Source organism: Perca fluviatilis, chromosome 6, assembly GCF_010015445.1.
Source record: "Perca fluviatilis chromosome 6, GENO_Pfluv_1.0, whole genome shotgun sequence".
Lineage (NCBI taxonomy): Eukaryota > Metazoa > Chordata > Actinopteri > Perciformes > Percidae > Perca > Perca fluviatilis.
The window spans coordinates 428647-444249 of record NC_053117.1 but is presented as its reverse complement, the minus strand read 5'-3'; the positions used below and the strand labels follow the sequence as shown (position 1 = coordinate 444249).

The window sequence follows — 15603 nt, the reverse complement described above, 5'->3', positions numbered from 1 at the left end:
GTGCAAACGCTCTCTCCCACACCCTCACAGGTAGCTGTTCTGGTCGTGATGTGTCACAGCATTAGACTATAATCACACCTCCAGAAACAGCAGGGGAAAAAAAATATATAAGTCTTAGTGATCTGGAAGAAGAAATAGTAACAAAAGGATTTGTTCAGAACACTCAATATTTCATACTTTTGTTCTGGGCCCAGCCTTGTTCCTCTGCTTTTAGTTGGTGCAGCTCTCTGCTGGGCGCCTCTTGGGAACGGAGGAAATTACATCCTACCTGATAATTAGCAAAGTTCAGAGCAAACTAAAAATCTGCCCCGCTCTCTTAGCTCCCCACCACTGGCAGATTTTTCTTAGCAGCTAATTAAGTCCGCCTCTGAGGTTTTTGCAGACAGCAATGCTACTGGATGCTGCAACAGCAGAATTAAAAAAAAAAAAAAGCTAAAAGGAAGAAGGATGGAAATGAAGAGTGAGAGTTCATTTTTATTATGTTTTTTTTTTCTGTTTCATCTTTTTATACCGACAAATAAAATATGACAATGGTGTTCCTGGAGGGAGTATTATTATTTCACACATGGGTGCATTCTTCAAATAGAAATAACAGTGTTAGCCGCCATTACACACGCTAGCAAATAGCGAAGCGCCCTCTGTCCATAATGTTCTTTAATTATTATAATGTCGTCATCCATATCCGGCAATGTTGCATGGAAAAGAAACAGCAGAGCACACCGGGTATTAAATGGCAAATCACTAATCTCGCCACAGTTGAATGAAATCACACTACACAGACAGCATTATTAGTGATGTTATCGTCACTGCTGCACATCATATTGGAGACTTCTTATATGAGACTTATAGAATAGGGGTTTGATGCATGTTTTTCTTTTATTAACTTCGTATTATTCCTTTGGGGTTTAAATAGCCTAAAAGGATAATATTTGTATTTTTTCTGAGTTCAACTCAAATCTTAAGTACGAAATGAGAATTAGTAAGAAAGTCTGCGTTCAAGTGCAACTACAAATACAAAAAGCTAATTGTAATCTGTCAGAAACCTTGAGTTGAACACTTGAATACAAGTTGCTCATTAGAGACGCTTGAGCCACTGGGCTGCTGATGACTAGCAGTGTAGATGGAGTTTGGCTTTAAAAAAAAGGCAAGCCAACAGCCTCCTTGATAAGGCTCTCGGTTGCACAGAGACTGTTTGTGATGTGCAATCCATGAGAGACGGAGGAAGCAGGCAGGCAGGCAGTCATTATTTTCTCCATAATTTACCTGAAGTCCTTGATAACGAGCAAAAAATAATGCCATATAATTAGAAAAACACCAGCAACACCATTATTGTCAGGAGAACACATCGGTATAATGAAGCAATTATAAATGAGCAGCTTTGTGCTTGTCATTAATTTCTGCTTTTAAGGATGTGGAGATGAAGCATGGCTAAACGTCAGAGGGAGCTGGGAGGACGTTTAGGTTAGACTGCTAGGAGAGCACTCTGGGGGGGTGTGGGAGTGTGTGTGTGTGTGTGTGTGTGTGTGTGTGTGTGTGTGTGTGTGTGTGTGTGTGTGTGTGCATGCGTGCACAGACCAAACTGCTGGTGATGAGTCCACCAAGTCGCAGCGTGGACAAAATGTCCACCGGGGGGACACTTTAAACACGTTATAATAACCTTCTATCATGCAAGTGCAGCTAAAGCTTTCAGTCTGAAATGTGCGTTTACCAATACGCACAGACGAGGACACGCAGGTTCCACTGCGGCCAGATATCATCGCGCCGCATTCAAGTTGTTTATTTTGCATCAAGTGGAAGATGCTCGGTTGCCAAATGAAAGGTAATGAGGAAAAGTACATGCTGGGCGAGGAGCTTGCCCTTTTCACATATCATCACAGAGATTGATCTCTCCTTCCCTTCCCCTCACTCGTATCCGATCTCAATTGAGAGATACTACATTTGAAAAAAAATTCATGCATATTTTCCTTTGAAATGTATACCGTGCTCCTAATGCAGCCACGCAATTAGGTAAAATGTTGCATTTCATTAAAAGAATTTCCTCCCAACCACTGAGTGGATTAGAGACACGTCTTTTTATTAATGAGCCTCCCCCCCCCCCTCTTTGATTTCTCCTCATATTGAAATGAGTGGAGACAAGCTGAAATCCCAGTTTCCTCCTGATATGTCAGGGCTACTGTGAGCTCAGTTGTTTGCCACCTCAAAGGCATCAAGCAGTAAAAAGAAAAGAAAGAAAAGGTGAGCAAATAAGAGAGACAGTGAGTGAGTGAAGTCACTCCACTTGGTATACACTGAGAGTACAAGTCCAAAGCATTGTCCTCCTCAGTTAGAAATGACATCTTATTAACACATCCTACAGCACACTTCATCACATTGTCTTGAGAAGGCAATTGTATGGAAGGGGCAATTAGGACAAGAAGCTGTGAGGTTGCCATTATTTTAGAATTTAATGACCACGCAATACGGAGCTAGATGTAGAAATAAGGGCTACAATACTACAATTATGCATAATCTGGCAGATCTTACCGCACCCCCCACACTCCTCTTCCTTTCGCCTCGAATAAATTTACATGGAAATGCATCTCTACCTAATTTATTCGGAAAAAATTAGAATATACATTACAAATATTTCCATAGACGACATAAGCAACATGCGGTTGGGAATTTAATGACTTATTTCTTTGTATTCATGCTTATGGATTAGGTCGGGAGGGCACACCTTCCCCAGGCAGGTTTTTTTAATTTATTTTTTTAAGATGAATAATTAAACACAGGTGTATATATTCACTTTTCATTCTTTTTTCCCCAGCTGCTGTGCCATTCATTCTATAGGAAAAGAAAGCTTTCCAGCCCACAAGAGAGAGAGAGAATAGCCACTGAGGAAATGTGTGCTGTGTGTGTGTGTGTGTGTGTGTGTGTGTGTGTGTGTGTGTGTGTGTGTGTGTGTGTGTGTGTGTGTGTGTGTGTGTGTGTGTGTGTGTGTGTGTGTGTGTGTGAGAATATGTGCTGTGAAACCAAGTGTGTGTGTAAGTGGCAAGATGCATGACTCTGGACACAACCCAAAAGCAGGGATTATTGACATGGATGCTCCACCATTAATAAGCCGCTGTATCCTTTGTGTTCGGGGTCGCCATTGCTGCAGTTAACTATAACTTGTCAAGGCTTCTCCAGCCGCACAATGCGTACCTCATGCATCTCCTGTCAGCAGGCATAATTCCTGGATGCTGGCGCGCCGCTGATTTCTGCATAAGTGATGCGAGCCTTCTAGTAGAGTTAGGAGCACAAGTCTTTTGCCATTGAGAGATGTTCATCATTCTTGATCTGGCTCTGTCAAGACCTGGTGTTTTAGTGCCTCTCACGATTAGGCAGAATTGACAGGCCAAGAAGGCAGTGAATAGCAAAAATGTGTGGAACTGAGGGGGTGTGGTGTAGGCTGTAGGGTGAAGTGGAGTGTGGCCGCCATTTAATCTGCAATTTATCAGTTTAGGCTGCACCATGTAACATCAGGGAGATTACATTCCGGCGAAAAGGAGCCCTATCTCTCCTCCATCCCCTCCTCCTCCCCTATCTCCTCTCAAATGCCTCCTAATGTCGTCTGACGGCACAACGCGGAGGACAAAGAGGGAGGACTGTCTTTATTGTCGCCATTATTGTTTCTGAAGCCCTTAATTAATATATAGCATTGTGGACTCCTCTGCGAGTAAGCAAACGAAGTGCCAGTGACAGAGAGACGGAGCATAAGAGCTTTGCTGCAGCGAGACAGGCTGCATCTTTTATAGAGGCCGTTTGTCACGAAGAAAAAGTTAGGCCGCTTTTTAACATGCACAAGCACATGTGCATTCAAACACACACACGCACACACACACACACACACACACACACACACACACGCTGCCATTGACGTCTGCACATGACCTCTGACAACACTGATCACGTTGGGCCGATAAATGCTTAATTGCCATTTTTCCGTTGGGCTGCTTTATTGATGTCATTTCAAAAGTGATTAATATGAACTGCTAACGAGCTGTTGCATTTAGCACTAAACACAACTGAACTGGCACGTTGTATTACATGGATTTAATTTTTTTTTTGTATATTTCTAATATTGTGCAATCAAAAATGTGTTATGGTTTAACGGCGACATATAATGTCATTAAACTACATGTCTTTTCAATTGGAAGTCAACAAGCTCCAGAAAGGAATGTTTAGCACAGTGTTCTGGACTCTTAGATCAATGTATTAATGCATTCCTTTCAGGGAATCAACATCTTTGCATTTCGTCACGTGCAGCAGGAGGACACAGGTGTTCTTTTTTTTATTTTATTTTTTTTTTATTTACACAAATATCATAGTCAAATGAATCCAAAATATTTTCACAACATTTGTGCTCCTTGCACACTCTCCGCGGTGTTTAACAAGGTCACCGAGTCTATTAATATACACTGGTAGAGTGAACCAACAGCACGCTTCAGTTTTTATCTCTCGTTCTGGGCAGAAACAGAAATATGAAGACGCTGGCTTACAGGAAGGAAAGCCATGGCAGCCTGATATTAAAATGGTTCAGGAGTCAAGTAGAACAAGTCAAGTAGCTGGAGGGCAAACAAAACAGGGAGAGAGAGGAGGGAAAGAACAGGTCATTCTTAAAAGCTAATGGACTGTCAATGGTCATATTGAATTCTATCGAATATTATAAAATATGTTCATGTGAACATGTGACTTCATGTGAAGTCTGTGCTATTAGTCATTGGCCGTCTATTACTTTACCAAGACTAAACAAACAAAAAAACGTCAACAAAACAGAAATTAATTCAAATTGCATATTTTCATTTGAATACAGCAATGTGATTTTTTGTTTTTTTTTAACAACCACAACAGTGCGTTTCCACCGACGATATAGCTTTTCTTTTCAAAAACCTTTTCTTTTCAGTTTTTCGATTGTTAAATTAGACACCCCTCCACACATTCTCTTTTACGGGTTTTTCCTACATCTTAATGGTAACCTCTCCAATGTGGGGTGTGTCCTACCAGCTGCTGAGATCAGAGCTCCCCACCGCTGCAGCTCACAGCGCTGTCCACCAGATGGACTGTTAGCCTGGGATACCAGGCCATGCACGGCTCACAGAAACACATTCCTGTGCCTGAAAAAGCAACAAATATAGGCCTACACTCTGTCTCTTGATCAGGGGTGTGTATTTGTACATTGCAAATCCAGTGTTGTAGGATACAGAGTGCACACGCACGTTGGTGCAATTTATTGCTCCGCCAATAAAGCAGCCTTTATTAAGCATGCCTGTATCCCAAAGGCTTATTTTGCAGACATTCCCAGGAGGAAGTATGACCCGCTGCACATATCTGCACAGCCGCTCTGCAGCGACAGAGCTTGATCCATCCTGAAAGGGGGATTGAACTCTCGCAAGATGAAGACATGACATCTTCGGCTTACTTGATGTCAATGATAGGACAGCTCACTTGTAGATCGGGCATGTTGCCAGCCAGCTCTCCCTGGGTCCTGAATGCTGCCTCTGAACAGAGGCCAACGACACAGATGACATCTAGGGAAGCCCGTCAACCTGTTGCTTAAGGACAGAATAATCAAAGTGGGTCATACTGGTCGGCTCGCCTTACAGTTTGTGCAAGGGCTGATGTGTTCATCTAATGCATCTGTGTGTGTGTGTGTGTGTGTGTGTGTGTGTGTGTGTGTGTGTGTGTGTGTGTGCCTGCGTGTTTCCTAGACTTGTCAGGGCAGCAGTCAGAGCTGAGCCCTGAAATCCACCCCAGTGACACAGATCATCAGCATCAGCAGCAGATCTTCAGCCTAGATCATGTTCACAATGAGAGCCGTGCCAGGCGCTGACACCGCTGCACTGTCCAGTTGTGCACAAAAAATAAATAAAAGATTGCCGCCCGCCAACACAATTCTGAACACTGATTTAGAAATGTTCACATTAGCAAACGTGTGTAAGCAATATGAACATTTCTCTAGGCAGTAACAAAGGTCATTTTAATAAAAACAAATCACTTTATTGATTTGCATGCATGCATGCAGGTAAAAATATGTTATTGTTGCCCTTAAGGGGTTTTGTTTCTTTTACGATCTACGCTTGACACAGCCCTAACAATATTGCTTAATTGCAACCTCAATGAAACATGCACGCTCAATCAGGGAGGGAGTTTACTGTCGAATTTATGGAAATGCGTGGAGAAAAAAAAAAAAGAAGGGGCCTGTGTTAGTTGTAGGGTACACCTGCACTTGTCAAGGTACTCAAGTACACCGGGTAATTGGCTGTTGATTGCTGCCATTAACATGTGATGGCTAAGTGCATCTAATTCCTGTTCTATTTCCATGGTTCAATCTGATGTCACCACCTACTCTTTCTCTCACAAGAAAGAGTTTGCCTGTGCCTGTGGAAATGGTTCTTTTTTTCTAATGATATAAGCACAATATAAAAGGAAGGAGTGGTAAAGCCTCAGAAGCACCATTGTAACGGACACCCTTGCTTAATTGATAGGCTATCCTTTGTGGCGAGCAGTAAAAGAAAACACATGGAACGTCATGTATTACTATGTCTACTATTTTAGACTAAACCCAGTTGGTTTGATGCCACAATAAAAGTGCATAGGGACGCAATAATCCACATATCTGTCCTTCGGAATGATGCTATAGTAGGGCTGGGCGATATGGAGAAAATCAAATTTCACAATATTTTTGAATAAATACCTCGATATCGACACCACAACGATCTTGTAGTGTTGACTATTGGTGCTTTCACAAAATATTTACACAATGAGATTTTTGATAAATCATCATCAGTAATGTGGATATAATGACTAAGTGGGTAAAGGCAAATAATAGAACAGTTACAACAGTCTGGTAAGTTCAGAAAATGACATCACTTTACTGTCATGCAGCCTTTAAAACCAGGAAAAGACAACACTTATGCCATATTACGACATTATGATATCCAAAATCGAAGACGATATGTAGTATCATATCACGATAGCGATATAATATCGATATATTGGCCAGCTCTATGCTATAGCACAACTGTTTGGGGTTAGCATTTATTGTATTTCCATGGTTTAATATTGACTCTTTATGGCAACCTTCTAAGAGCTATTCTGCCATTTGTTACAAAGACACACATCTCCTTTGTCTTTGTAGTTTAAGCTGAAATGATTACAGAGAATGGCTCTCACTTTTTACAGTAGCCTATCCACCACCTCGGGGCACAGAGACTTGGTACCCCTTTGAGTTTTAATCTCCTCCTCTGCCTGCATCCTTGCGGCTATTTCATTTAAGTTTTAATATGTGTATTTGACATTTTTGTTCATTTAGACACCCCCCCTCCCCCTCCTACTCCCCACCACACTTAATTTAATTGACGTGATGCTGCCTTGTGTTGTTTATTCTGTCCTTTGTGGAGATTTCCCGCCACCACCGGCAGATTAGTCCCAACCAGATACCGTATGCAGGCTCCGTGTGGACCTGTACCTGCAGCGTATATGCGCGTGAGCGGTGGGAGGAGGGCGCGAGTGAGCGAGTGATGACACGCGAACAGGAAGAAAAGAAAATGCCACGCGGAACCTTTAAATCAACAACAGAGCATTCTTAAGAGCTAAGCAATACTTATTTGCCTGCGCGTTGAGCTTTACGCGTGTTATATGTTCAACCTAGGCCGACTAATAGGTCTGCTACTTCAAAAATGGGAATAACGAGAACAATAACCGAATAACATTTTGAATTTGACGAACAGCCACAATGAACAAAACGGATCCAGTTCCAGACAGCGAGTCCCATTGGTTTTTAAATGTCAAGCCGTCGCACCCCCGTGCTGTTCTTTGTCTGAGCCGCTCTCAGATCAGATCTGCACACCGTCGTCGGGAATGGCGCGTCTGCCATCTGCAGGCCACCGAGGGTAAAACACCCTCTTGTACGGTGGCTAGAACGTAGCAGTCACTGAGAGTAACAGTGCTGCTGCTGCTGCTGCTGTTGTTCTTCCTGCAGCTGCATGGTCCTATGGTTTTTATAAAAAAATTAAAAAAAATACAGGATCCATGCTTTAGATGCAATGACTCCTTGGAATAACCCAGCTATATTCATATTCCAGGTGTTGATTAGCATTGCCTGTGGTGTATAATGGTGTACTTTTAGTCATGTTTTTGTGCATTATTGTGTTCTCCCTACTCTTGGATCCCTTCAGTTTCGGCCCATCTTTAGGGAATCTGTTACCACACACATTTTTACAATTGATTATGCATATTTTTTTTTTAATATATTTTAGTATGAGTGGCAATTGTATTGTTCTACTGTGAATTCTACTCTTCCCATTGTTGTATAAAGTTACTGGGAGCTTTATAATGAGGCCTACAGGGAGTCAATTTGTGTGATTTCATGAGATCATTTTTGTCTGATGCTGAGCTGGTGTATGATACAGTTAAACAGGGGGAGGGGGTGCCTTTTTTTCCTTTTTCTTTTTTTTTTTAAACTGCTCCCCTTCAGCCAAGAAGTACCAGACCAACGTGTGAAGTCATGCACAAGCCCCGCTGGACTAATCATTTGTCATTACACAGCCATCTGGGTGAGACCTCAGGCCTGCTTATGTCTTCAAGCAGCAGGATGACATCAATATAAAACTGTGATGAGTCTTCCTCACTTGATCCATCTGCCCTCACCTGTAAAATCAAACCCCTTGTCTAAATTGGTAGTAAAGTTACACCTCCTGTATGTGAGGTCTGCACAGGCCTCATGTTGAGTCTACTGCTGAAGAAAGTATAAGCCAATAATAATAATAATAATAATAATAATAATACTGTAATGTGTGAAGCAGCAGAATACAAAAACAAAAAGCAAGCCGCCTTGTATCTTGAATCAGCTAAATGCCACATAGTCAAAAGATCCAATCTCCAAATCTGGCCTAATCTAGCCATTGGCTTGTGCAACTAATTAACTTCACACACCGAAAAAAATTTGAATTTAAATTAACAATTGTGCGATATCATCAGGGGACTCAAAGCACCCCACGAAGAAGTTTATGATGAAGAAAAAAAAAAGATGAGTATTAGAGCAGGCAATCGGTGAAGTAAGGAGGGCTTTTTAGATGAGGGGATATCTCCAATTACAATCCGCTGTACACTTGTCAGCAGTAATGAAATGTTTGCTGAGAGCTTGCTATTTGTGGCTGCTAGATTGAATGATGCTGCTCCACTGCCCCCACCAACAATTATATTCCACGCATAAATCTCCCTACCATCTCTTCTTCTATTGTGTGAACTGTCAGCCACATACACCTACAACTGTCCCAAGAAGCCACGGAATAATGAAACACCATTGTGTACAGTAGGTAAACCCCCCCCGCCCACCCCCCAACCCATTCAGTGAAAATGTATCACAAGAGTCACAGAATAAGAATTAAAAATAATAATAAAAGAAAAAGAAAAGAAAAAACTTCTGCTTCTTTTATTGTTTTTAAAGAATGACAATGCATTAATCACAGTAAAGACAAACCGGCTTTCCCCGCATGTCATAATTGTGCAAGCTTACAATTAAATGTAAAATTAGATGTAAGATGTGGAACTGCTTTTTTTTTGCCCTCTTCCTCTGCTCAGCTTTTTTATCTCAATTGTACAGGGAGCAGAGCAGTAAAGCTTTGACTCAACACTTGACACCAGTGCCCAGTAGTTTGCATACAATCACAGCTAAAGTTACTGTTACAGTCGTGTGTACATTTGTGTGAATAATCGGGCTTTTTGATCAGTACTCCATTAGGGTCATCTGTATGGCTGCTGCCGACCGGCTATCTTGAGGGAAAACGCCGAAACATAAGCCAGGTCCAAATAATTTCATCAGATTTGTGCAGTATATGCATTTCCAATTAAAGTGACATCACATGAACCTAATTAGTATAGATGCAACCTGCAACTTGATTTTCCAGTGCATGGTTTTCTCATCAAATTGATTACAGAGACTCTGCGAGAAAGCATGCTGCACATACGAATCTGGTATGCGACTGTAGACCGATATACAGTACGTAAAGAAAAAAAAATGCATTTATGATGTTGCACATAAATGTGGAAGCTTAAAAGAGTTAACACGTTACTCGAACATTATTCGAATCACAATTCTTTTATGTTGAATTACTATAGACGCCAGAAGTAATGACATTTAAAAAAGAAAAAAAAAAAAACGCCCTGCTCCCCGTCAATTCTTTCAGGAAAACACATCTGTTTTGTGCAAAATAAATCATCGAGTTCTGATGTACAAGTATCACGGACACAAAGAGAAGCTTTGCGTCCTCTTGCAGGTTCAATTACTGGCCTGTGGCAGATGCTAACGCTAGTCTACGGTTTACCATGACTGAGAATGTACAGACCACTCAGTGACTCATGCAAGAGGAGGCAGAGGGTCAACCAATCACACGGCCGTCTCGCACGCACGCACGCACTAGATAAAAACCACACTCACGTACTACGCCAACCACTTTAGCATAAACTGAAAGAAAAGAAGAGAAAAAAAAAAAATCAGTAAGAAGTCAATAATGTTGATTATTTGCTCTTCTATCCTACGGTGTATTGTGCTGTCAGGTCAGTTACTGTGAAAAGTAATAGGATTATCGAAAAACTATAATACACGTGGCACGTCTGTGCACAAAAATGAAGCAGAGGATTTCGAGAGAGAGGAGTTTTTAGTCATTTCTGGATAATTAAAGACATGCTTGGACTATATTTGGAAAGATACAATGACACTGGGATATTACAGCACGCCAAATTGGGGAGAGGAAAATAATATGTAAGTGCACATAAAGACGAGTCCCTTTCTTGAACTTATGAGGAGGTAGAGAGCTAATATCCTATAGTTCACTAGTGTGCCCACGTGGCATCTCAGGTATACGATCAGAAACTAATAAAAGGTCTTTGTTCGCTAACAAAGGCGTGTTTTAATCAGGAGTGATGTGAGCACAACAAGCATCACAGCAGCTCAAAATCCAACTTTTACTCCCTCCCCCCCCTTTCCTGTTTTACTATTTCTTACCAGTGGAAAAAAAAAAAAAAAAAAAAAGAAAGATCCAGTACTGTTGACAACCAATGCAGGACAGTCATAATCAGGCTCATTGGTTTCAACTCTGAGGTAGGATCTAGAATACCAAAAGGGGATATTTGTTCAAATTCAAGTGCATTTAAAAAAAATAAAAAAAAAAAGGGACTGAGCCACGACAATCAGGGATGTGGATGTTCCTGCAGCGGGGGCGGGACAAAGGTTTCTCAGTGAGATGTGGTTGGCCCATTGGGGGGGGGGGAATGGGGAAGAATAATGCCTATGCTGGGTTAAAAATAATAGTCAAATATAACTACCTGTACAGAGCGCCCCACGTTAAAAAGGCACAATTTTTTCTCAATATTTCCAGAAATGCCACCGCTACTCTGTGCATGAGTTGACCCTGTATCATAATCCCCCAGCATTCCCACCTACTCATCACTAAGGTGCCTTCCTAACTCGAGCTTTTCTAGCAAGTTTATGTACTTTATATATAATCGCTTGCCTCAGACATCTTGAATGGGCATGAAATGCATTTTCATTTTTTTCCATTTTTTTTTTTTTTTAAATTAAACAAACAAAAGCATTAAATAGAACTACAGAAATAAATACATTTTTATTTCATATAAATATGTGGGCCCTTATGTCCAAATTGTCGCTGACACACTTGCTTGTTGGGAATAAAGATGATGTAAACAATCCATGAAAAAAAGCTGCCCTACTTGCTTTGATATGCTTACCTTATGAGTAGTATGGAATTGATCTCCGTGTGAATGAGCCACTAAATCTAATCAGTAACTACCACACACTGTGTATCCCCACGTTACAATGCATTTAATGAACATTTATATTGTAATTTAATTGGAAGCCCTTCCCTCTCACTCAGCATGGGGGGGGGATATAAAGATCATTGATCACATCAAGGAAGTCTGGTCCCTTTATACAGGATTATCTTTTAGGTTGATTTAATGTCATATTGGTGTTTGTGTATATATAAAATTCCTAATACGGACCCCAAACGTGATTAAAGAGACAAAAAAAAAAAAAAAAATCTAAATCAGGTTTCAGACTTAACATCTTGCCAATTTTTTTTTTTTTAACCCAAGGCTGTTTTGTTTGTTTTTCAGCGCGGCTCAAACCTGGATTTGTCCACATACATACAGTAATATATATATTTTTTTTGTACTCTTTCAACGTCTCTGGCTATGTACAAGCTATACAAATACAGAGCAGGCTGAGGGCCAGGCTTTCTAAGCTGTGCAGAGGGAGCAGTTGGTTGGGAAGTCTCCCAGTCTCCCGGCTCCTTCCCCCGCAGTCTGCCCATACAGGTGGCTGTTCTGCTTCACTTGCGATCGTCGATGGTCTTAATGAATTCCACCGCCGCGGTGAACTGCATCCACCAATAGCACTCCTCCCCACTCAGCCGGCTGGCGTAGAAATTATTGATGTACTGAACGGTGGACAGCAGGCAGGGCGGGTTTGCCTGGAGGGGGGGGAGGGGGGAGGGGGAGGAGGAGATGGAGGGACGGGCCCACATTAGCCGCTGAAACGAGCTCGCGCTACGCCCGTGCGGATTACAATCAGAAATATGCAAATGTGTACAATGCATCCACGCAGGTGAGCGGGTAACAGTCTTCATGATGCCTTGCAGCCATAATGCAGTCATTTGGTGGGATCTTTTTCTTACACTGTCATGAACACATGACACTGTCATGACACAGTGGACCCTAACCATAACTTGTCATGACAAAAAAACGTTATGTCATAAACGTTTATGACTTGTTTATAATGTTTATGACAAGTTCATGACAGTGTCATGTCACTCTTATGTAGTCAAAGTCAATGAGTGATCAATACCGAAGGTAAAAAAAAAAAAATTAAATAAAAAGAGCCAACAAAATAAGAACAGACTTACCCTTATGAGGACAAAGACAAGTACAGGGACAAAGTCATCCGCTCCAGGGACGGAGTCCTCGTTGGCCAGACTGAGGAGGTTCATGATGGTGGAGCACATGCGCAGTATACACTGGACTTTGTCTCGCGGCGTCTTGTACGCATTGATGGTCCTGATCTCGGACTGCGCAGAGGGCCACGGAGCCTCCTTCAGGTACACCTGCAACCGGAAGAGTTAACTCAAATCAATGACTAACACTTGTCGAAGTCTCTTCCAGCTCCAGAAATGCATGGAAGGGACGAAAAATAAATAAACAAAAAACGTCAGCAGGAAGAAGATACCTCTGGGATTTGAAGAGCTTTATGATTGGCCGTTACAACTTTTGTGAGCCGCTGGATATGTTCATGGAAAAGCCTGTGTGAGACAAAACAACTCAACTCAGCACATGACAACATAGAGAGACAGCGCACATGCTGTCCAATCCAATCCAATCCAACATTTCAACCTAAATTTAAAAGCAGTTTACAGTAAATGTATCTTCCACTCTGGTTTTCTAGTGATTAAGTGGCTTCAACTCTTTGAGAATTCATCTACCTGGCTTGCTAGTACATGTTCCAGCGTCATGCTTATTGTGTACAGACACAGATACAGTAGCTTTATCTATCCTCGAAGGGCAATTCAGTTGCTACAGTCAACCCAAACATAGCCGCTACACACACATTCATACTGCCAGTCACCAGTGACAGAGGGAGCACAATAAAAGGACATATAGTAAGTGTGAGATCCAAAGTATACAGCAAGAAAAATATTTGAAATTAGAACCGAATAAAGACGATAAAGAGCAACGAGATAAAAAATAAAAAGAATCCATAAAGTGCCGAGCGTATTGCACATACATAAACACATAACACATAACCAATATGAGGTTTGTAACAAAATACATTCCAGACAGCTACTCCGCATTCAGCAACTGAATTGCAGAGGGAATGAAGGATTTGGAGTAACGGTTGGCTCTTTCTGGGAGGCAAGCCGACAGCGCCGTCCTCAAGGCATTAGTGTAAACTCCCTGGACAAAATATGATCCTGATTATTAATACGTTTCGCCTTTTGGAGAACACGTTTCTCCCAGACAAAGTTTAAGGGCGATCTAAGCGCACGGCGCGAAGCACGTGGTGCAGGTGCGTTTAGGACGTGTACAAATCCACTTTTGCTAGTTGAAAATAGGGTCTGTGTGCCAGGCGCATGGTTCAAAAGGGTTGTACGTAGTGTCTTAATTAACCATAGGTGTGTTTTGGGCGTAACATGCAATAAACCAATTAGGGGTGCATGATATATCAACTCAATATCGTTATCGCGATATCACGTTGTGCAATGTTATATCGAAAGTGTTGCAATAAGTATGCAATAATTTTGTGGAGCGCTGCGTCCCGTCCGTTGGCTGTGTGGCTTAGTTGTGTTTGATTCAGAGCCCGCTTGAAACGCTATAATGATCATCTTTTCATTGGCCAGTTACCGTGCCACTTGCACACGTTAGTGCACGGGTCCACTACGTGACAAACCCTATGGAGCGTACCACGTGTGTGCATATTTGGACAGAGTGACGGTGTAAGTGAAGAAATAGATAGAGACAACAAAACGGAACGAATCAGAGAAGCGAAAGAAAAGTTGTGTCCTGTTCTCTTTATTTATTTATTTTATACTGTCCAACCAGTAAAACATGTCCTGTTCTCTAGACATGGTCCTTATTCATTTATTCATGTTGGACCAGTCCAATATGACTGTCAGTTGAAATAAACCTTGGGTTGTAAGAACACTTGTTTTATTTGTTAGGAATCTATTTTGATCAGTTTCCCCCGTAACTTTTGTAATTTGACATATGTTTAAAAATGATTATCTATATCGCAATATTCATAATTGATATCACAATATCACATTTTGTCAATATCGTGCAACCCTAAAACCAGTCAGTGTCATCTCGCATTCCCTTTAAAAGCCAGGTGCGTTTGTACCTTGGCGCGTTGCTATTATGATGATTTGCTGAGCAGGAAGGAGATATTTTCAGGAGAAGAAAGTGATCTGCTTGTGCATGAAGTGAAAGTGCACGAGCAGATCATATCATAATACTATTTCACATTGTAATATTTTTTTTATTTTTAATCTTTTGTATGTTTGTGCGCTGCTGCGCGTCCCTGTGTGTGTAACACGCATACTGTAGCGTGCACGTGCTGTGCACGAGCCTTGGTGCATTTTACTAATTCGCTGTTAAAATAACAATGAAATGCTGCGTTATTGACTTCAGACCGGGTTTTTGTTGGTCAATGGCGCGATCACTTCCCGCTGCCTCAAGATAGCAATACCCCAAGAATGCACCCTGAACACACCTCCCTGTAAGACCAGCATGCCCATGGGTGCACAGATGGGCGCAGGTGCATTTGCTATTTAAACGACGCGGGCGCTGGACGGAAAGATGACAACTGCGTCGGGCTTTGCGCCGCGCTGCGCCAGGTGCAAGATAAGGCCCTAAGTCTCTTTAAAGGGATCCAATGATTTTAGAGCAGACTTTAACAATATAGTATAAACTGTACTATATTTACAGGTGAAATATTATTTAGCAATAACATGATGATGAGATCAAATAACAAATAAACTGGAGTGCTGCCTGGTGACACTGTGTGGTAAC

At 41.6% G+C, this 15603-nt stretch overlaps 1 protein-coding gene across 10 annotated transcripts in view; it reads right to left on the bottom strand.

Moving 5' to 3' along the window:
* Positions 1-11620: 11620 nt before the first annotated feature.
* Positions 11621-15603, bottom strand: part of gapvd1 (GTPase activating protein and VPS9 domains 1) — a 51458-nt gene continuing 47475 nt past the window's right edge. For 9 of the 10 annotated variants that reach the window (XM_039803355.1, XM_039803356.1, XM_039803362.1 and 6 more), the window contains 3 exons: positions 13265-13337; positions 12945-13142; positions 11621-12512 (listed from right to left, as the gene is read on the bottom strand). In XM_039803355.1, coding sequence (XP_039659289.1) covers positions 12372-12512; positions 12945-13142; positions 13265-13337 — 412 coding nt within the window. In that variant the 3' untranslated portion in view covers positions 11621-12371. The remainder of the gene's footprint in view (positions 12513-12944; positions 13143-13264; positions 13338-15603) is intronic. The other variant, XM_039803359.1, reaches the window with a different exon arrangement.